This window comes from Acinonyx jubatus, chromosome A1 (genome assembly GCF_027475565.1).
Source record: "Acinonyx jubatus isolate Ajub_Pintada_27869175 chromosome A1, VMU_Ajub_asm_v1.0, whole genome shotgun sequence".
NCBI lineage: Eukaryota > Metazoa > Chordata > Mammalia > Carnivora > Felidae > Acinonyx > Acinonyx jubatus.
This window is the reverse complement of record NC_069380.1, coordinates 115,665,350-115,688,370: the sequence shown is the minus strand read 5'-3', so window position 1 is coordinate 115,688,370 and position 23,021 is coordinate 115,665,350. Positions and strand designations below refer to the sequence as shown.

The window sequence follows — 23,021 nt, the reverse complement described above, 5'->3', positions numbered from 1 at the left end:
GTAGGTCTACTGGCAACAAATTCTCTTCCTGAAAGATATTTTCACTGGATGTATGATTCTTTTAACATTTCTTTTCTTTCAGCACTTGAAAAATATGTGTCACTTGTTTCTGACTCCCATGGTTTTTGGTGAGAAATCTACTGTCACTGCCATCAAGATTTTTTCCTTCTCTTTAGTTTTCAGAAATTTGGTGTGGATTACCAGATTTGACGTCATGAGGGTTTTCCCCTGTTTTCAGCATGTCACTCTTCTGCTGTGAAGTTGCCAGGATATCCCTGCATCCTGTAGCAACAAATATCAACACTTCTCCTAGGGGAAGAAACAGAAATGCTCAAAATAAAGTGAGGGACTCACTTTAAAAGAGGATGGAGAGGAAAAACCAAAGATGTAAAATAAAGGAGAAATATAAGAAACTAGAGATATTATTGAGAATGTTCAATAACTGACAAAACACAAGGCTCAGAAAAAAATAAAGTTAGGAATACAGTTATTAAGGAAATAATAGTAGAGATGAAATGATCCCAGATATGAAAAGGCAGGAATTTTTAGAATTTTTAGGACATTACATGACATATATACTATATAGCACATCAATGAAGTGTAAAAGAAAACTAAATGCATTTTCAGACATGCAGAGACAGAGTTTATTTTTCATGTGCCCTCTCTTAGGAATCCACTTGAGGATATACTGTAGCACAGAGAGGGCTTTAAAAATAGGAGATAAGTAATCTATCAAACAATGGGCTTAACTAGGAGAGGTATAAAAACAAGATGATAGTTTTGTACACATTTAGAGATCATTTAGTCCAGACAGAAGCAGAAAGAGAGCTTCAGGTAAGAGTTATGGGAACCTGAATTATTTAGAAATATTTGAAGATATGGTAAAGCCCAACTGATGGAGTCTAAAATGGTGAATCTGTAGCACCTGGGTGGCTCAGTTGGATAAATCTGACTCTTGATTTCTGTTCAGGTCATGATCCGAGGGTTGTGGGATCAAGTCCCACATCAGGCTCTGTGCTAAGCATGGAGCCTGCTTGGGATTCCCCCCTCCTGTGCCTCTGTCCCCCACTTGTGTGCTCTCTCTCTAAAAAAGAAAAAGTAACCTGAAGTAAAATAAAATAAAATGGTGAATTTATTTTATCTTGATTCTAGGAACACTGTATTTTCAATGGCACAGGAAACACAACAGTAGATCAAAGGAGCAGAAAATATAGTCCTTAAGTAATATGGCTCTGCAATGAGCAATGTATTTTACTGCGGTTAAAAAATGTAACACAAAATTTACCATCATAACCATTTTTAGGTATACAGTTCCATAGTGTTAAGTACATTCACATTGTTGGGAAGCAGATCTCCAGAACGTTTCCATTTTGCAAATCTGAAACTCTATACCCATCAAACAAAAACTCTCCTTTTCCTCCTCGCCCAGTCCCTGGTAGGCACCATTCTACTTTCTGTTTGTATGAATTTAACAAACTTGGATACATCATATAAGTGGAATCATACTGTATTTGCCTTTTTGTGACTATCTTCTTTCACTTAGAATAATGCCCTCAAAGTTCATCCACGTTGTAGCATGTGATAGGCTTCCCTTCCTTTTTTAAGATTCCATACATGGGTATTTGGGTTGGTTCCACCTCTGGCCAGTTGTGAATACTGCTGCTATGAACATGGGTGCACAAGTATCTTTGAGACCCTGCTTTCAATTCCTTTAGGTATATACCCAGATATGGGATTGCCAGATCATATAGAAGTTCTCTTTTACACTTTTTTGAGAAGACTTCATACTGTTTTTATAGCAGTTGCACCATTTTACAATCTCACCAACAGTGCACGGAGGGAATAGTTTCTCCACATCCTTTTGAACACTTGCTATTTTCTGTTTTTGTTTTTTTTTTTTTTTTGATAGCAGTCATCCTAATGTGTGTAGGGTGACACTACATTGTGGTTTGGATTTCCATTTCTCTGATGATTAGTGATGTTGAACATTTTTTCATGTGTTTGTTGGTCATCTGCATATCATCTCTGGAGAAATATCTAAGTCCTTTGCTCATTTTTTAATCAGGTTATTTGATTTTTTTGTTTTTGTTGGGTTGTAGGAGTTCTTAAATATTATGGACATTAAACCCATATCAGATATAGTATTTGCAAATATTTTCTCCCATTCCATAGGTTGCCTTTTCACTGTTGATGGTGTTCTTTGGTGCACAAAATTTTTTAAGTTTGATGTAGTCTCACTGGTCTATTTTCGCTTTGTTCCATGTGTTTTGGTGTGAAAGCCAAGAAATCACCACCAAATTCAATGTCATGAAGCTTTTCTCCTATGCTTTCTTCTAGGAATTTTATAGTGCAATGAATATTTTGAGAAAATCAGTCTCTTATACATAGGAATTGGCGTGGCACTCACAAATAGGCCATGATCTCCTGTTGAATATAAACAACTTCACAGAACAACATCATTAAAGAGGGATTGTGATCAGATGGAACAAAACTGCAATAAGATGACATCATGATCATGCTTGAGCACAGTCAAAAACAAGAACATTGTATAAACCAAAACAACGCCCAGAGTACTCTGTCCTGGCTGATTGATTGAATGCTGGTTTTTAAAAAAACAATTACATTTTAATCTTCCTTTGTTCTTCTCATTTCCTGAATACAATTCAATAAGATACCCTATAATAGAATTACTCCCATTCACTGGAAGCATCCAGTCCAGGGCTACTTCCTTGAGCCCTATGCAAAACTACCAAACACAAGCCTTATACTTTTTTAAGGAGCTATTACTAAGGTGACCAAAGCTTTCCCAGAATGTGCAGTCTCCCTTGTTACAACAAGTCAATAAACTCAGCTTTGTTCTGATCCAGTGTGTCCTTGTGATCTTTGGTTACAGGGCATTCATAATATAATGGTCATTAAAAGTGAATTTTTAATAGTGATTTCAGATTCTACAACAGATATACAGACAAAAGGGGGAATTCTATTCTTAGCTATGGTTACAGAGTAAAAATGTCATCAATCTGGACTATATAAAAGTGTAAGTTAATTTGACAGAGGTTGTAAAGTGTAAGGGAGAAAGAAGTAAGAGAAAAAAATAAGAATTGTATTTTTTCTGTCAGACAAGTAAATGAAAGGAACTGTTGTTATGAACAATAAATGGAGGGTTTCAGCTTGTTCAGGAAAGTACTGGAAAATAGTGACAGAGCTCTATGTAAAGGATGAATGAGAGAAGTTTTAAGTGTGCTAGGTACTAGACAACAGTAGCAGGAAATTAAGGAAATTGTTTAGACTTTATGAAAAGGTTACAAACATATTCTTTAGTAATAAAAAAAGAATATAAAAAGGACTAGAGATAAAAGGTTTAAAGGTACTTTCCAATGGGATAAAATGAAAGTGTTGGCAAAAATATGGAGGAACTGGTACATCCAGATAGTACTGAGAGCAGTGTAAACTGGTACAACCACTTTGGAAACTATTTGGAAGAATCTACAAAAAGGGAACATGTACTTACTAAATGAGCAGCAATTTCACCCCTAGGTGTATACCAACAGAAATGCATATACATGTTTGCCAAAGGACGTGTATGAGAATGTTCAAAGTAGTACTATTCAAACAGGCAAACTGTGCACCAACCCAAATATCCGTCTATAGTGGGATGGGTCATAAATTGTAAAATATTCATACAGTGGAATACTATACAGCAATGAGAATGAAAAACTAAAATTAAAAGCATTGTCATGGACAAATATCATAAACATAATGTTGAGTGAAATCAGCCAGACACAAAGCAGTTCATACTCTACTATTCCAATTATATAAATTCAAAACAGGCAAAAGTAAATCATAGTACTGGAAGTCAGGATATTGTTATACTTGGGCTGGTAGTGACTTTAAGGGGTAATTTGTGTGGCACCTGAAATGTTAGTAACGTTTCATTACTAACCACCAAGATGCTGGTATCAAGTATGTTAACTTTCTGAAAACACATTGAAATTATGATTCGTTCCCTTTTCTGTATGTATAATTCAATAAAAATTGTTTAAAAAATGTTTGCCAGTATGGATGAAAGCTAGGAAAGAAGAGTAGTTAGAACATTGTTGTTGCTTTTTGTCAAGTTTTCTCACATATTACATTCATTATCATTTGCATGTATTCCTTTGAAAACAAAATTATGTAAAACCTTTTTATTTTTGCTTTTAGCATCAAAAACAGTGTGATGAAACAGAATGGACAGAATACAGAGAAAAACAGTATTTGATTTCATTAAGACAGCTTATCCTGACAAATACCATCAAAAGCAAACATTTTAGGAAAGTCAACAGCATGCATAGATTTGGGATGGCACTGTGTATACATAGATGCAGTGACAGAGAATTCAGTTTTCCCAAAATTGGGCAAGATAAAGTTGAAAAGGATAAATTCAGGGAAATCATACCTGAAGGTGGGATTTTTCTCCATGACGCTCTCAAACTCGGTATTTGGGGAAATTAGAGATAAATGACAAAACTCATGGCATTGTGATCAGATCCCTAATTGAATCCAAAGCTATTCCGGAAGGTGGCGTTTTCCTCCATTTCCTTTCCAATGCCCTGGGGAGGGAAGTTCGGGATAATCGGCTTCAAGAACTTGAACTCACTAGTCCCCGAGCCTCCCCGAAGACACACCTCATACTGGTAGCTCTGGGACAGCGTCCCCGCGCCGCTGACGTCCACCAGGTGGCCCGGAAAGTGGCCCTCGGGCCCCGAGCAGCGACCCGCAGACGCCGCCCGGCTCCTCCTGCACAGCCGCACCGCCACGAACACCAGCACCGAGAACAGGAAGAGCGACGACACGGACGCCAAGGCGACGACCAAGTAGACGGTGAGCGGGTCGGCCCGCGCCTCGGCCGCCGCCACCTCCGGGAGCGGCAGGTAAGGCTGCGAGAAGCCGTCCACCAGCAGCACGTGCAGCGTGACGCTGGCCGAGCGCGGCGGCTCGCCATTGTCCCTGACCAGCACCACCAGCCTGTGCTTGACGGCGTCGCGCTCGCTCAGCAGCCGGGCCGTGCGCACCTCGCCGTTGTGCGCCCACACGCCGAACAGCCCGGGCTCCGTGGCCTTGAGCAGCTGGTACGACAGCCAGGCGTTCTGGCCCGAGTCGCCGTCCACCGCCACCACCTTGGTCACCAGGTAGCCCGCCTCGGCCGCCCTGGGCACCAGCTCGGTGCAGGGCGCAGAGCCGTTCTGCGGCGGGTACAGCACGAAGGGCGCGTTGTCGTTGTCGTCCAGCACCAGCACGCGCACCCGCGCCTGGCTGCTGAGCGCGGGCGAGCCGCGGTCGGCCGCGCGCACGCCGAACTCGAACGCCTGCAGCGCCTCGTAATCCAGGGACCTGAGCGCGAACAGCTGCCCGTTGTCCGCGTTGATGGACACCAGGGAGGCCAGGGGCAGCTGCGGGTCCGCGGGCGGCAGCAGCGAGTAGGTGACCTGGGCGTTGGCGCCCAAGTCCCTGTCCGTGGCGCTCACGCTGCCGATGTGCAGGGCGGGGCTGTTGTTTTCGTGGACGCGCAGGGTGTAGGTGGTTTGGCTGAAGGCGGGGGCGTTGTCGTTGACGTCGGAGACCGTCACGGTTATGTTGTGCTGCGTTTTCAGCCTGGGGGTTCCCAAGTCGGTGACGGTGATGGTGATGTTGTACTCAGCTTGGCTTTCTCTGTCCAGTGGCTTTTCTGTAACTAGGGTGTAAAAGTTCTTGAATGTGGGTTTCAAGAGAAAGGGAAGATCGTTCTGGATGGAGCAAACCATCCTACCGTTGTCCCCGGAGTCTGGATCAGAAACACTGAAAACAGCAACTACAGTCTCTGGGGAGTTTTCTGGGGTTGTGCTTGTGAGCGTTGACATGGTCAGTTCGGGGGCGTTGTCATTCACATCCACAACTTCTATAGCTACAGTGCATTTTCCTGAAAGGCCCCCACCGTCTGTGCCTGCAATTTCCACGTTATAGTATCGAGTTGCCTCGAAATCCAATGCCTTTTTCAGATGAATTTCTCCTGTTATTTCGTCTACTACAAATGGTTGAATAACTTGATTGCCTTGGAATAGAGTGTAGCGTACATTCCCATATGTTCCTGCATCTAAATCTTGGGCAGAGACAACGACAACTAAGGAGTTTGGGGGGCTGTTCTCCGGGACCTGTACCTCATAGAGCGACTGTAAAAACGCAGGGGCATTATCATTGATGTCCACGACTTCAATACGGACTGCAGTGGTCCCGGACCTAGGTGGATCCCCACCATCCAGCGCCGTAAGGGTTAAACTGAGTTCAGACTGCTCCTCCCGGTCCAGCGATTTGTCCAGCATGAGCTCTGGGTATTTTCTGCCATCTCCGCGATTATGAGTGACAACATGAAAATGGGAGTTGGGGCTGATTGTGTAGTTCTGAACAGTGTTACTACCTATGTCAAAGTCCTGAGCTATTTTCAAAGGAAATACAGTCCCAGGCTGAACGCTTTCTGGGATTTTGAGGAGCATTTCCTTGTCTAGGAACTCTGGGGAATGGTCATTTATATCTGTGAGCTGCAGATCAGCCTGAAAAAACTGCACCGGGTTTTCCAGTAATAACTGGAAGTACAGTATACAGGGATCTGTCACTCCGCACAGCACCTCCCGGTCTAGTTTTTCATATAGCAGCAAATTCCCGGTTTCTACATCCAGTTCCAAGAGCTGTTTGTTTCCTTTGTAATGGATTCGCGCGCCTCGAGTAGCTAGTTCCCCCACCCTGAGCCCCAGGTCCTTTGCCAGGTTGGCCACAAAGGAGCCACTTTCTGTTTCTTCTGGAATGGAATACCTAATTGGGTCAGAGCCAGCCTCCCACAAAAGCATCAATATAGCAAGAAAGAGAACTTGCCTTTTCTGTGGCGTTTTTGCTAGCGCTGTCTCCATTGTTCACACCAAATTCATGTGGTGCAGTTTCTTCACCTCTGTATACGGTCGACCCAGATGATTTGGTTAAATAACCTTGCATTAGATCTTTCTGACTGACTCGTCCTAGAATGATGTCCTCTCTGAAAACATCTGCCCCTAGATCTTACCTAAAATACTTCCGTCTTTCAGGAAGCATTCATTATTCTGAGTCCCAGCTTAATGGCGTCCGGCAGTCACAGAGTTTTCATTCATACTCCTAGCCTGCAGCGCCACCAGGCGTCCTTATTTACTATTGCATATAGTATTTGCCATTTCATTCCAAATTATAACTGTTGTCATACCAATGTCCTTTTAAGTCACAGAAGTGCGCCCGATCATTTCTCCAGTTCTTAAGTAGTGGAAGTTCTAAAGAAATATCTGTTGGGTTGGCTTTCAGTAAAAGAACACTTTTCAGAACAAACTGAAATGATATATTAGTGTTCCTCATAAAATACATTTTGAGAAGAAACTTTCTCTTGTGGGTTTGATTATATTTAAGAAAGAAGTGATAACTGATGTTTACAAAAGTTTACAATTTTTAAAAAGTCACTATTTTGAAATATATATCAGAAAAGGGTACACATTCTAAGTGTACAACTCAATACATTTCCATGAAGTGAGCACACTTGTATAAGTAGAACCTAAATTAAAACTGTTACCAAAACCCTTGAAGCCCCCTTCTGTTTTTGTGTGCTCATTACCCTCCCTGCTAAATGTAAGCATGCTTCTGACTTCTATTATCATAGATTCGTTTCTTTTTTTTAACGTTTATTTTTGAGACAGAGAGAGACAGAGCATGAACGGGGGAGGGTCAGAGAGAGAGGGAGACACAGAATCTGAAACAGACTCCAGACTCTGAGCAGTCAGCACAGAGCCCGACACAGGGCTTGAACTCGAGGACCGCGAGATCATGACCTGAGCCAAAGTCATACGCTTAACCTACTGAGCCACCCAGGCACCCCTCTTTTTTTTTTTTTTAACTTTTATACAAATGGACTTATGGAGTATTTCTCTTTTATGTTTGGCTTCTTTTACTCAACATTATGTTTGTAAAATTCATCTGTTACACACTATCCTAATTAATTTTATTCTCAGTGCTTTATATTATTTTATTGTATGACTGTACTACTATTTGTTTATTCTCCAATTGATTGGGTGCTCCAGTTTGAGGGTATTTTGGATAGTGCTGCTATGAACATTCTTGAACATGTCTTTTAGTGTCTATGGGAGCATTTATGTTGAATATATTCCTACGAGTTAGACTTCTGTGTTATAAGACATGAATATATATTTAGCTTTAACAGATATTGCAAAAGTTTACAAATGTGGTTCCACGAAAACCAGCAAAGAATGACAGTTCCAGTTGTTCCATGTCCTTGTCAACACTTGATATTGTCTTTTAATTTTAACCACTCTGATGAGTGTGTAGTGATATCATATTGTAACTTTAGCAATTCCTTGATTAATTAAACTGAGCACTTTTTTCACAAGTTTAATGGCTATTAGGACACATTCTTGTGAAGTGCTTGTCTTTGGTCTATCTATTTAGGGCATTTGCCTTTTTTTCTTATCAATCTTCAGAAGTTCCTTATTATATTCTGAGTATAAGCACTTTTTCAGAAGTAAGTATGGCAAATATCTTCTCCTACTCTATGGCTTGCATTTTAGTTCTCTTGTGCTATCTTTGATGAACAAAACTTCTTATTTTTAGTCTAATTTATCAATATTTTTTAATTTATGGTTTTAAGACTTTTTGTGTTCTTGGGGTGGCTCAATCAGTTAAGTATCCCACTCTTGTTTTTGGTTCAGGTCATGATCTCATGGTCTGTTGGAATGAGCCCCTAGTCTGGCTCCATGCTGGGCATGGAGTCTGCTTGGAATTCTCTCTTCTCTCTCTGCACCCCCCCGCTGCCGCTCCTGCACTCACTCTCTCTCTCAAAATAAATAAACATTAAAAAAACACTTTTTTGTGTTCTCTTGAAACCTTTGCACATCTCAAGGTCATGGAAATATTCTTGTATGGCGTTTTTGAAAAATCAATTGCTTTACCTTTCACATTTAGAGCTATAGTATTCCAGAATTTTTTTCATATGAAGTTAGGGTTACATCATTTTTCATAAAAATATCCAGATTTTGCACTATCCTTTGAGAAGTTTCATTCCCTTTTGTTTTTGAAGTGTCATTTTTGTTATAAATCAGGTGACCATAGGTGTATTCAAGACTCTTTTTTCCATTTTTCCCTTAATTTATCCTGCAATACCATATTTTCTTAATTACTATAGCTTCATAATAGTCATTATTATTGGGGCATCTGGCTGGGTCTGTCAGAAAAGCTTGTGACTCTTGATCTCAGGGTTGTGAGTTCAGGCCCCATGTCAGGTATAGAAATTACTTAATAAATAAATCCTCCACTTTCATTCTTTTTCTTCAAGATTGTTTTGGTTCTTCTTGTCCCTTTGCATTTCTATATAATCTCTAGATTTGGCCTGTCAATTTTTACAAAGAAATCTGCTGAAATTTTGTTTAGAATTTTATTCCATCTATAGACTGGGGATAATTGACATATTCCCAACATTGAGTCTTCCAACTATTGAAAATTATGTATCCTCTATTTATTTAGATCTTTAACCTTCCTCAATATTTTATAGTTTTTCAGTATATAAGTCTTACACATATTCTGTTAGTTTCTAGATAATTGATATTTTTTAAACTATTGTAAATTATACTTAAAATTTTTAATTTTAGGATTTTTGTTGCTATCAGAAATACAATTTATATTTTATGCTACCTTATAACCAGTGGAATTGCTAACTAGTTTATTTATTAAGCCTAATCATCAAGAGATTCTTTACGACTTTTTATATGTACAATCATGTCATTTTTTAAAGTTTATTTAGAGAGAGAGAAAGAGAGAGCACAAGTGGGGGAGGGTCAGGGAAAGGGAGAGACAGAATCCCAAGCAGGCTCTGCACTGTCAGCACACAGCCTGACATGTCGCTCAAACTCATAAACATTGAGATCATGACTGGAGTGGAAATCAGGAGTCAGATGCTTAACCAACTAACTGTCACCCAGGCGCCCCATAGTCTGACAACTTTTGGTTGTTTAATTGATTATTTAATCTAACCACGACTGATGTAATATTTGATAATTCTCTATTTATATTTACCATCTATTTTTCTCTATTTGTCCCTAAAGTTTTGTTATTTTTAGACTATTCAGATATTTGTTATTTTTCATTTTCCTTCAGTTAGTTTTTTAGTTAATTTTGTAGTAATTATCCTACAGATTAAAGCATGTATCTTTGATCTACAAGAGTCTGATACAAACTTTTTAATTTTACTACTTCCATGATCATTCTTAGAAGCTTAGAACTCATCGACTGTATCTATATCATCTTCCCCTTTACATTATTGTTGTCATGAATTTAAATCTTGTATATATTTTAAATCTTTTAAGAAACTGTTTTTGCCTCGTATAATCAATATTAATTTATATTTATTCTTCCTGTTGCTCTTCGTTTCTTCCTGCAAGTCTGATTCCTTTAGGACTGTTCTCCCTCTACCCAGTGAATTCTACTAATAACATTTGTTTTGGTGCAAATGTGATTATGATTCTCTTGGTTTTTATCTGTTTGAAAACTTTATTTTTGAAGGATATTTTCTGATGATAGAAGAGTGCTAATCTGGTTTCTTTTTCCCACGACCTTAAAGACCTAATTTCTTTGTCTTTTGGTTTCATGATTTATGTTGAAAAGCCAGCTCTCCATTTTATTGTTGCTCCTTTAAGAGTAATGTGTCATTTTTATGTGGTTGCTTTTAAGATTTTCTCCTTGACGCTAGTCTTCAGCAGTTTTCCTATGATATTTCCTAGTTGTATTTTGTATTTTCTCTCTCTTTTTTTACATTTTTTAATGTTTATTTTTGAGAGAGAGACAGACAGACAGACATGGGAGCATGGGAGGGGCAGAGAGAGGAGACACAGAATCTGAAGCAGGCTCCAGGCTCTGACCTGTCAGCACAGAGCCCAACATGGAGCTGGAACTCATGAACCGAACCATAAGATCATGACCTGAGCCAAAGTCAGAGGCTTAACCAACCGAGCCACTCAGGTGCCCCTGTATTTTATTTCTATTGACTGGGTTTCCCTGAGCATTTTGAGTGATGAAGGATTTGTACAAATTCCTCATCATTATCTCTTCAAACATTGCTTATTCTTCATTCCTAGTATCTCTTCTTCTTTTAGGATTACAGTCCTATGTATATTAGAGTTTTTCATTATGTCTCACTTGTCAATTATGTTCTTTTCTGTATCTTTCTTTCTTTTTTATATGAAATTTATTGTCAAATTGGTTTCCATACAAAACCCAGTGCTCATCCCAACAGGTGCCCTCCTCATCGTCCACCATCCACTTTCCCCTACCTCCCAGCCCCCAACAACCCTCAGTTTATTCTCAGTTTTTTAGAGTCTCTTATGGTTTGCCTCCTTCCCTCTCTGTATTTTTCCCCCCTTCCACTCCCCTATGGTCTTCTGTTAAGTTTCTCAGTATCCACATAAGAGTGAAAACATATGGTATCTTTCTCTGTATGACTTATTTCACTTAGCCTAACACTCCAGTTCCATCCACGTTGCAACAAAAGGCCATATATGTTTCTGTATTTTTCAATATTTTTTCCTATGCTGCTTTTTGGATATTTTATATTGGCTTGTCTTTCATTAATTAATCCTGTATTCCTTTATATCTACTAAGTCATAAACTACCTTAATAGCTTTTAATTTCAGATATTATATTTTTCTGTTCTGTAATGAATTTCTATTTTAAATATCAATTCTCTGGTGGAATTCTCTTTTGTTTTCTCTATTCTTTTTTTAAAAATTTTTAAAAATGTTTTTATTTATTTTTGAGACAGAGAGAGACACAGCATAAGCAGAGGAGGGGAAGAGAGAGAGGGAGACTCAGAAGCTGAAGCAGGCTCCAGGCTCTGAGCTGCCAGCACAGAGCCTGACGCGGGGCTCGAACTCACAGAGTGTGAGATCATGACCTGAGCTGAAGTCAGACACTTAACCGACTGAGACACCCAGGTGCCCCTATTTTCTCTATTCTTTACAATCTATTAGTCATACTTATTTTAACATCATTGTCAGTAAATTCTAGTATCTGTTTGTATTGTCTGTTTTTTCTCTAGGTTTTTTTCATGTCAACCAGTTTTTTGTATGTCTTCCTAGTAGTTTTTTTATTGAATTCTCAATATTTATGTAAAAAGCTGTCCAGGATCCAGATGATATTATCTTTTTCCAAAAAGAGTTCACCTTTTCCCATTAACTTGAATCATGTGAAATCCAATTTCCTTAATCCAAACAGGCACTGTAATTAGTCAAGCTGCTTTGCAGTCCTAATAACACCTAACCCTCCAGCATTACCAGTTCAGAACTTAGTGTACTGTCCACAGTCCCTTCCCATGGCAGTTTCTAAACCCTAATCTTGATGCATCAAGACTATCAAAAGTGCACTCTGCTATTCAGAGATTTTTTTTTTTACTTAGGTTTTTAGTCTTCTAAAAGACTAAATGGAATGTCCCTGAGTTTGACAACTATCCTGAGGGGAAAACTGGCCTTGAGCTTGAATCTTCCAGTCTGCGGAAGGCTAATGAATGTGCTCTACCCCTAGCAAAAGCCTTTTGTCTGTTCTAAGACAAATTTCCTCAGGGCAAATCGACTGTAGAAGTCAGTTCACAACTAAAGGATTCTCCTTTTCAGAAATCTTAGCCCTTTCTGTTCTTATTATAACACCTGCTGTCTGTTGCTTCAAACAGATAATTTCTGAATTTTAACGAGTTTTTGTGGTTGTTTCTGCTGTTAGATAATACATCCAGTCTACCTGTAAGCAGAATTCCACCAAATAAGTGTATAACTTTTAACCTCAGGCTTTTTAAAATCTGTATTTTGTAACTTTGGTAGTAAAGGAAGAGGGGTCCTTAAAGTGGTTGTAAAGTCCTATACAATGCCTTCAGTAAAATTTCTGCCCCCAAAACAGCATATGTTAAACTGACTATATGCTGTGCCTAAAAACAGTAAAGTAACTGTAAAAGATGTATGTATAAGACAGAAGTTAGCTGAACCTATTGTGGTAATCATTTCACAATATGTGTAATTCAAAGCATCATGCTGTACACCTTAAATTTACAGTGCTGTAAATTATTTATCAATGAAAATTATTAATATTATTAATAATGAAATTATTTCTCAATTATTTATCAATAACACTGGGAAAAGTATGCACTTATAACAGAAACATGTGAGAAACATAGAATTGAAATGAACAATATTATCAAGATATTTGGCCTCCATTCTTTATTTTTGTTTTGCAACAATAGAACTGGCCAATTTTTCTACTGTAGGCATTTGTGCAAGTTATTTGGATCATATTTACTACTAAATTGTAATGACTGATTTTCAAAGTCTGGTGTAAGGAATGACCTATGCTTTATGGTAAAGAATGATCTGTGCTTTATGAATACATACAGAAATCCATAAAATAATATACAAAGTAATTCACAAATTTACCTACAAATTCATAAAGGTGGGTTCTGGGTGTTTATTTAGCCAGTCTCATTTGGGCAATTATACAATTGGGAATTTCGTGACATAAACAAAAAGAGAGAGAGAGGGAAAGTCAACTTGGATTTTCATAATGGTGAAATACACTGGTGAAAGCTTCAGTCAGATTTCTTGTCACCATACATAAAGCTATTCATATAATAGCTAATCAGTAGTTGTTAAAGTTGACTACCAAATTTATGTCCATATATACTTGTGCTTAATTTTGTTCTCATTTTTATTGCTTTCTCATTTCAATTTTTAGACTGGATGAAGGCTAAAAGTTATGTTTCAAGAATAACTTAACCAGTAATTCCCCTTTTTATGTCACTTTACCCTTAGAGAAAAAAGTAATTCAAGGTTAATAAGTACAAGTAATTAAATTCCAGTAGAATGACCCATGAGATTTAAAAATATTTAGACTATGAAACAGACTCTTTAATTGCTCACATTGTACCAAAAGTTCAACTAAGAGGTCTTATACTTATATCCATATAAATTTAGTTGGAAACCACATGATCAGCTTACTAGGCTTACTGAACACAACATAAAACAATGACACTTAAGATAAGTTCATTCTTATTTAATTTCTATTTCTGTTCTTATTGTCCAAAATGGCAAAATAATGCTTATTTCTTACAATGAAAGTTTAACATAAAACTGATAAATTGAAATAAAATACCTCAAAGCTACATTGAAGAGAAGATAACTTGGACATCAAAGGTAAATAATTATTTGGTTGATAACAGATGTTCATGTCTGCAAAGTAATTTAAAGTGAAAATCTTGTACCAGCCAATACTCAAACCTGAATAGGATAAGAGAAACTCAGAAGAAATTCTTTCTTTTGAAAGGTGAGGAGAAGCTGCAGGAAAACCAAAAGAAATATACATTATTCTTGAACTTTTATTTACAGAGGAAAAGGAAGGACAAGGAAGTAATGATGCCTTTCCTGTTTTGCATCCTTTGAAAGGATCTAAGGTGTATTTAAGGTTCTGAAATAGTTATAAAGGATTTTACCAAGTAGTGACTTAGTTTTGTTTAGTGAACCTGATACCAAATTATAGAAGATTTTCTCTTCAATTATTTATGAGAATAATTTTTAAAATTTATTATTAGTATTTATGGAATACATTCAGTGTACCATGTAAGTATCGATCAAATACATTTTTTAAATTCTAGCATACATGGTGTGCACAACAGAAAGTCACAATTTTAGTGTATTAATATTTTAATGGAAGTGCATGTTTATGTACAATCTGAGAGAAGCAAATAAGTTATATGCTTATGGTTATTCAGGGAGGAGCCTGGAGAGCAATGAACAAAGCCTAGGTATTTCAAACACTCTACAGATAAAGTTAACGGTAAAGACAAACACCACAAATATAGAGAAATGCATAATTACATAAAAGCTTTAAGACATTAAGAAGTCGATTTAAATAAAATTTCTTCTTATGCTACTTGAGTAATTTATAGTTATGGAAAGATTAATCACCAAGAGAAGGTCAAATATGGAGAATATACATACTTAATCAGTTAACTAAAAATGCCAAGTCCAATGAATATTAATAAAAGAAAAATTTGGCACAATCAGGGACACGCATAGGTTGGAATAGAGGTGTACATATTTAGACAACAAATTTTTTTTAAAAGAAAGGTGTTGCAATGGGAGTTAGGTTGACCAAAATTAAGGAGAGGCTGACTTGACCAAATACAATCCTTAACTGAATACAAAGCTATTCCTGCAGTTGGGGTTTTCTTTTATTTCTCTCTCAGTGTCTTCAACCAAGAGGTTGGGAAATATCGGCTTCAGGAATTTGAACTCACCGGTCCTAGGGTCTCCCGTCAGACACACCTCATACTGGTAGCTCTGGGACAGCGTCCCCGCGCCGCTGACGTCCACCAGGTGGCCCGGAAAGTGGCCCTCAGGCCCCGAGCAGCGACCCGCAGACGCCGCCCGGCTCCGCCTGCACAGCCGCACCGCCACGAACACCAGCACCGAGAACAGGAAGAGCGACGACACGGACGCCAAGGCGACGACCAAGTAGACGGTGAGCGGGTCGGCCCGCGCCTCGGCCGCCGCCACCTCCGGGAGCGGCAGGTAGGGCTGCGAGAAGCCGTCCACCAGCAGCACGTGCAGCGTGACGCTGGCCGAGCGCGGCGGCTCGCCATTGTCCCTGACCAGCACCACCAGCCTGTGCTTGACGGCGTCGCGCTCGCTCAGCAGCCGGGCCGTGCGCACCTCGCCGTTGTGCGCCCACACGCCGAACAGCCCGGGCTCCGTGGCCTTGAGCAGCTGGTACGACAGCCAGGCGTTCTGGCCCGAGTCGCCGTCCACCGCCACCACCTTGGTCACCAGGTAGCCCGCCTCGGCCGCCCTGGGCACCAGCTCGGTGCAGGGCGCAGAGCCGTTCTGCGGCGGGTACAGCACGAAGGGCGCGTTGTCGTTGTCGTCCAGCACCAGCACGCGCACCCGCGCCTGGCTGCTGAGCGCGGGCGAGCCGCGGTCGGCCGCGCGCACGCCGAACTCGAACGCCTGCAGCGCCTCGTAATCCAGGGACCTGAGCGCGAACAGCTGCCCGTTGTCCGCGTTGATGGACACCAGGGAGGCCAGGGGCAGCTGCGGGTCCGCGGGCGGCAGCAGCGAGTAGGTGACCTGGGCGTTGGCGCCCGAGTCCCTGTCCGTGGCGCTCACGCTGCCGATGTGCAGGGCGGGGCTGTTGTTTTCGTGGACGCGCAGGGTGTAGGTGGTTTGGCTGAAGGCGGGGGCGTTGTCGTTGACGTCGGAGACCGTCACGGTTATGCTGTGCTGCGTTTTCAGCCTGGGGGTCCCTAAGTCAGTGACGGTGATAGTGATGTTGTATTCGGCTCTGCTCTCTCTGTCGAGGGGACTCTCTGTTACCAGCGTGTAGAAATTCTTGAAAGTCGGTTTCAGAAGGAACGGCAGATTATCTGGAATAGAGCAAATCATCTTGCCATTGTCTCCAGAGTCTCTATCTCGAATTCTGAAGATAGACACTACAGTCTCAGGAGCATTTTCTGGGATGGAGTTGGTGAGTGAAGATATTGTAAGCTCAGGGGCATTGTCGTTCACATCCACCACGTGTATGACTACAGTGCCTTTTCCAGAAAGGCCTCCGCCATCTATGGCCTCAATTTCTACGTGGTAAGATTTAATGTGTTCAAAATCCAATTTCTTTGTCAGTCGGATTTCTCCTGTGACTTCATTAATTGAGAAAGTTTGTTTAATTTCATCTGATGCTTGGAAAAAGCCATAGGAAACACTCCCGAAGTTTCCAGAATCTATATCTTTAGCTGAGACACTAAGTACTGGGGAATCTAGGGAGCTGTTTTCCAAGACCTGTACTTCATATGGGGTGTGCACAAACTCTGGAGCATTGTCATTGACGTCTGTGATCAGGATTCGCACTGTGATGGTGCCAGACTTAGGTGGAGATCCACCATCCTGTGCTATGAGGGTTAAGCTGAACGCAGGCTGCTCCTCTCGATCCAGCGCTTTGTCCTGCACCAAATCTGGGTATTTCTTGGCCTCACTATGATTTCGAGTTAGAACATGAAAATAAGAATTGGGGCTGATAGTGTACTTTTGAAGGCCATTGCTACCCACATCCAAATCCTGAGCTAATTTCAACGGAAACAGAGTCCCTGGCTGGCTGTTCTCCGGTATTTTCAAGAGCATTTCCCCAGTCGGGAATACTGGGGAGTGGTCATTTATGTCCTGGATTGATAATTCTCCTTCAAAAAATTGCACCGGCGTTTCCAGCAACACTTGGAAATGCAGTACACACGGTTCAACAGAGCCACATAGTTCTTCCCGGTCTATTTTCTCCCTCAAAAGCAAATCTCCAGTCTGACGATCCAGTTGCAAGCGCTGCTTGTCATCGTCAGACACCACCCGGGCTGACCTAGCGGTCAGTTCCCTAATTCCCAGGCCCAGATCTTTGGCCAGATGGGCTATAAAGGAGCCACTCTCTGTTTCTTCTATCACAGAATAACGAATAGGCTCAGGGCAAGCCTGGGACAAGAACACCATCAAAATAAAGGCCACCACTTGCCTGTTTGGTTGAATTCTCTCTGGCGTCTTCATGTTGGAGTCCGGGCGCTTACATCCAAACCTTCCTAGCAACCACAAAAAAACTGGAGATACTAAATTCTGGTTTCTTGTTTGGTAGAATCCTCATAAAGTTGCCTTTAATCTTAAATTCGTTTATCGCAGCCCAAACTCGCCGGTAACCCAGTATGGCTGGCAAAGCTTCTTCCGTGTATTTGATTCCTTTTTGCAACAAAGGAATACGGAGCTTTTTACAGCTCTTTATTCACAGTCTTAGCCTGCAGCGCCACCCTGCGTCTTGATTGGGAAATTAATATTTTCAAGTCAAAGCATATTTTTTTAAGGGTCCAAATGTAAACTATTTTTTAAGGTGTATATAACTTTTACAAACCTTGTTATTCCATCCAATTGCACAATATATAAGGTTACTTCATTATATTGCATGAGCTAGAGTAATTGTGAGCACAAAGCAGGAGGATACACTGATCTCCCCACATTCTAATCAGTGTAACTTCAAAGAATTCCATTTTCCCTTTGCATAATCTAACCAGGGGAGATAAATTCTCATAACATTATAATTCATAATAGTTACATTTGTTTATTTCCAAGTATGTGAGGAATTAATGATGATGCAAAAGCTTGTTAAGGTGTTCTGTATCACAAGGTCTCAGGGAGACTATTTTTCAAAGGAAAGTTTCTATGTCGCTACACTGGTACAAATAGTAATATAGTTGAATGAAGAGGCATCTTGATTTGTTATGAATCCTTTTACAGTGTGAACCCACATTAAATTCAGAAGGAATAAAAAAGTATTAGAATTTGATTCTCTTCTCTCCAAGTAATAGACTTGGAGAGTAAATGAAAGGGGTTTTACCGATAAGGAAACTGAAGGGTATAGGATTTGATTACTCTACTTGACTATTAGCAGGATAATATAAAGACAAAATCAAGTGAATAAAAATCATAATATTTTGTTAAGATAAAGGGTTTAAGTTTAAGCTTACTTTGTTAGATAGTATCTATATTTTATGTCTGCTTCTTAGCATATTCATCCTTTGTATCCCAGATACTATATTCTTCAACCAACTCACTGCGGGGTAGGGGGTGGATAGGAAATCTTGATTTAAAACATTTTAATCTGTGAACAAAGGGTGCCTCAGGCCTTGTCTATTCATATATCATAAAGAGAAGAAACGTATTTATAAAATGGGTTCCAGCACAGTGTGCAGCTATTGTAATTGCCCTGATACAGTAAGTTAACTGAGATACAGTTAACCAGTTTGTTGGTTACAATTAGTATATTAAGTGGAGTGCCATTTATCTTGGCACATATGGGATTTCCCCTCCTTAAATACCCTGTCATTTTATTTAATTACTTAATTAACTTAATAAATTATAATTCATGTAGAATGAGTTATTTTAAAAGCATGATAATCTTAGATTCTGTTAGTGACAGAAAGTATTATAAAAATATTTTTGGGGGCACCTTGGTTAAGTGTCTGACACTTGATTTTGGCTCAGGTGGTGATTCGATTTGGGAGCTCAAGCCCCGCATTGGGCTCTGCACTGTGAGTGCAGAGCCTGCTTGGGATTCTCTCTCTCTGTCTCCACTTCTCCCTTGTTCGTGTGTTCTCTCTCTCTCTCTCTCTCTCTCTCAAAAATAAATAAACCTAAAAAATATTTTTGAAAGAAGCCTGGATTATGGTGATCATTAAAAAATATCAGTTGAATAAATAAATTAATCCACTCTAATGATCATGTTTCTATATACGTAAGATTATTGCCAGATCATATATGCAGCCATGAACACATCTGAAAATAAATATAGAATTCTCAGAGATGAGAGTATAGTACATGCTAAGTACTATTCAATTAAATTTACTTTGAGTCTAGTTCTATTAATGAATTCCTATAAGAGATACAGCATTGGCAATAATAACATTAATACACTTTAGAATTCTTTTACATTTAAGGCAAATCAGAGGAGATACAATATATATATGAACATTAAGTGAAATAAATACTGAAAAGAATAAAAAGCAAGAATATTATTTTAGATATAAATGGAAAACAAATATCCTGGGCAAAACAAAGAGCAAATTGTATACAATATAATAATGAAGTTCTAGTTAGATTCAAATTAAAGTGTTCAGAACAAATCTCAAACTATATTTAATTTGCTTATTCCTATTTGTTGACATTCAAACAGTATTGCAAACCAACTCTTTTCAGTTCCTTTTGTCAATCCAAAGCAAATGAAATCTAGATAATATGAACACAAATGTGTCTCTATATGCCATTCTATGTAATACTCTAAGCAATTACATATATTAATTCATTTTATCTCCCAACAAACTTATGAGGTGGACACTCTTATCATCTGCATTTTATAGATGAAGAAATTTAGGTTTAAATAACCTACCAATAATCACACATCATATGAAATGGCAGAGCTGGGATTCAAACTGTTGTTTGTGTGTGGCTCCAGAATCTATTCTCTTATCTACATAAGTGGAATTGGAGAAGTGGGCAACTTTTTAGATAATGTAGATCCAAATTTAAGTCTTGGGTACATAGACATCATAGGTGAGATATATTTATGTTCAAGTTTGTAGTTAACCTAAGATGACCATCTTCAAGATGGTCTGTCTTCCTTTAGAGTTAGAAACCAGCAAAAAGAGGTGCTTACAAAACTTAGGAATTGGAGGGGAAACTAATAGTGCTTTGTTGTGACCATTAATTAGGTAAAAAATAAAAATTAAGAATGACATATTTAATGAATTCCCTATAGCCTTAATTATTGGAGAAAAAGATATCTATGTATGCTCTTTTGAAACGTTATTAGTATGTGAAGTTAAAATCAAGAAAGATGGCCCAAAAGGACAGTCTAACATATTACATCATAGATTATTCCCCCCAAATAAACTGCTAAATTTAAAAACAGCCTATTATATTTTCCCTGCATGGAGGAGGAGTTAATGATATAAATAATGATCACCCAAAAAACCATTCTATTCCAGTCAGGAAAGTTGCATTATCCATTCTGAAGGATTCATACAACAATTTACACAACTTTTGCAGGACCTGAAATATGACATTTAAAGTATTTTTTCCATTTTGAGTATACAAAGAGAGAGAGAATAGTTTTAATATCTCCCTGGTAAAATATAGGCAAGAACTTTAAATTTCATTGAAGAAAAGGTAAAAATCATTTTAAAGGTATTTGAATAATACCTTTGGAAAATTCAAAATGCAAAATCCATACTCTGAAGTTTTGAATACTCTCACTTGTTTTAAAAAAAAGTAAGAATTTTTTCAAACTTCATGATGGCTTGAGGGCTGTTTTTAAGGGGGAAAGTAGAAGGAACTTGAACATTAATTGTTGAGAGAAAGAAATTAATTGGTGAAATAGGTATTAGATTTTAATTAGTATTTTTAGTTCCTTAAATTGCACTTTAATAATATTATTTCAAAATATTAAACTAACATTAATAATTGGTTAATATTGATGGTTTGTGGATTTTGTAAGAAAGTCTTATAAATTTTTGAGATTTGTTTCTACTAGATAGATAAATTAGATACCTCAGGCTTGCCATTTGAGTGAAATAACTATAAAACAAACAATACAGCTCACTGGTGAAAGCAAACTAAAATTATTATTAATATCAGCTAAAATTCCAAACTAAATCTATAAGATATTTTTATCACATGTATTGAAATGCAAATTTAGAAAGGAGATATGTGAATAATGAGAATTTGGCTTGAGAAATTTATGATGTAATCTAAGACAATTTCTAATAATTCCTTGTAGGACATACTAAATAAAGAGATTATATGTTTAATGTATCAAAAATTTCAAACATCTAATGTGTGCCTCACAATACATCTTTAAACTCAGGAAGTATGAGTCTTCCAAATCTGTTGTTCTTTTTCAAAGACTTTTTGGCTATTCTGGGTCCCCTATATTTCCATATGAATTTTAAGGTCAATTTGCCAATTTCAAAAAAAAAAACAAAACAAATCTGGCTGGGATATTGATAGGGATTGCATTGAACCTGTAGACCAATTTGGCAATTTGGGAGGTATCATCATTTCAACAATGTCGAGTCTTCCAGTCCATGAACACTTTCCATTTATTTAAGTCAGCTTTAATTTCTTTCAATGATGCTTTGTTGTGTACAAGTCTTGCACTTATTTTGTTAAATTTGTTCCTAAGCATTTTATTCTTTTTGATGCTATCATAAATGGAATTGTCTTCTTCATTTCCTTTTTGGATTGTCCAATGCTAGTGTATAGAAATACAATTGATTTTTGTACGTTGATCTTGTATCCTCCAACCTTTCTGAACTCATTTATTAATTTTAGTAACTTTTGTGGATTCCTGAGGATTTTCTTTAGGCAAGATCATGTCATCCACAAATATGCTTTTACTTCTTTTCAATCCGAATGATTTTCTTTTTCTCATCTAACTGCCCTGGCTAGATTTCCAGTACAGTATTAAATAGAAGCAGGGAGAAGGGGCATTCTTGTTCATTTCTCATCTTTCACCATTAAATATGAAGTTGGCTGTGGGTTTTTATAATTGCCCATTATCAGGTTGAGGACATTTCCTATTCTTACTAATTTGTTAAGTGTTTTTATCATGAAAAGGTGTTAGACTTTGTAAAGTGCTTTTTCTGTGTAAATTGAGATGATTGTATGGCTTTTCCCTTTTAGTTAATATGGTATATTTTATTGATTGATTTTCATATGTTAAACCAGCTTTTCATTTCTGGGATAAATTCCACTTGGCTGTGGTGTTTAATCCCTTTCATATGTTGCTGGAGTCAGGTTGCTAATATTTGGGTGAGAATTTTTGCATCTATATTCGTAAGGGATAATGGCATAGAGTTTTCTTTTCTTGTGTTATCTTTGCCTGCATTTAACATCAGAATAATATGGGCCTCACAGAATGAATTGGGAAGTGGTCCCTGCTCCTCTTTTTAAAATCAGGTTTGTGAAGGACTGGTGTTAATTTTTTAAACATTCAATAGAATTCTAGTCCTGGGACTTTCTTTGTGTAAATTTAAAAAAAAATAGTATTATTATTTTTTTAAGTTTATTTATTTATTTTGAGAGAGACAGCGAGAGTGCAGGGGAGGGACAGAGAGACAGGGAGAGAGAGAGTCCCAAGTAGGCTCCATGCTGTCAGTTCAGAGCCTGACACCGGGCTCAAACTCAGAAACCATGAGATCATGACCTGAGCCAAAATCCAGAGATGGATGTTTAACCAACTGAGCCACCCAGGAGCCCCTGGAAAGTTTTTTGATTACTTATTAAACCTTCTTGAATAGGAAAACATTCACGATGAAAAAATTCACTTCCCCAGAGATAAATTTAGGCAAAACAAATCTGAAAATGACAATAGAGAACACA

General features: G+C 38.5%; 2 protein-coding genes across 2 annotated transcripts; both read right to left on the bottom strand.

Moving 5' to 3' along the window:
- Nucleotides 1-1,109: 1,109 nt before the first annotated feature.
- Nucleotides 1,110-12,416, bottom strand: LOC128315486 (protocadherin beta-5-like). The gene is made up of 2 exons (XM_053222148.1): nucleotides 4,665-12,416; nucleotides 1,110-4,589 (listed from the first exon to the last, which is right to left on the bottom strand). Exons 1-2 carry the CDS (start codon nucleotides 6,915-6,917, stop codon nucleotides 4,530-4,532), a joined length of 2,313 nt encoding a protein of 770 aa, XP_053078123.1. The 5' UTR covers nucleotides 6,918-12,416; the 3' UTR covers nucleotides 1,110-4,529.
- On the bottom strand, nucleotides 12,415-21,806 carry LOC128315491 (protocadherin beta-4). Its single transcript, XM_053222151.1, has one exon. It carries the CDS (start codon nucleotides 17,640-17,642, stop codon nucleotides 15,255-15,257), a length of 2,388 nt encoding a protein of 795 aa, XP_053078126.1. The 5' UTR covers nucleotides 17,643-21,806; the 3' UTR covers nucleotides 12,415-15,254.
- Between the last annotated feature and the right edge of the window lie 1,215 nt (nucleotides 21,807-23,021).

Bases quoted from the DNA above. Each gene is read 5' to 3' on its own strand.
- LOC128315486 (XM_053222148.1), bottom strand. From the start codon at position 6,917: ATGGAGACAGCGCTAGCAAAAACGCCACAGAAAAGGCAAGTTCTCTTT. The intron at 4,590-4,664 runs GTGTGTCTTCGG...TTCCCTCCCCAG, and splicing joins CCCAGAGCTACCAGTATGAG to GGCATTGGAAAGGAAATGGA.
- LOC128315491 (XM_053222151.1), bottom strand. From the start codon at position 17,642: ATGAAGACGCCAGAGAGAATTCAACCAAACAGGCAAGTGGTGGCCTTT.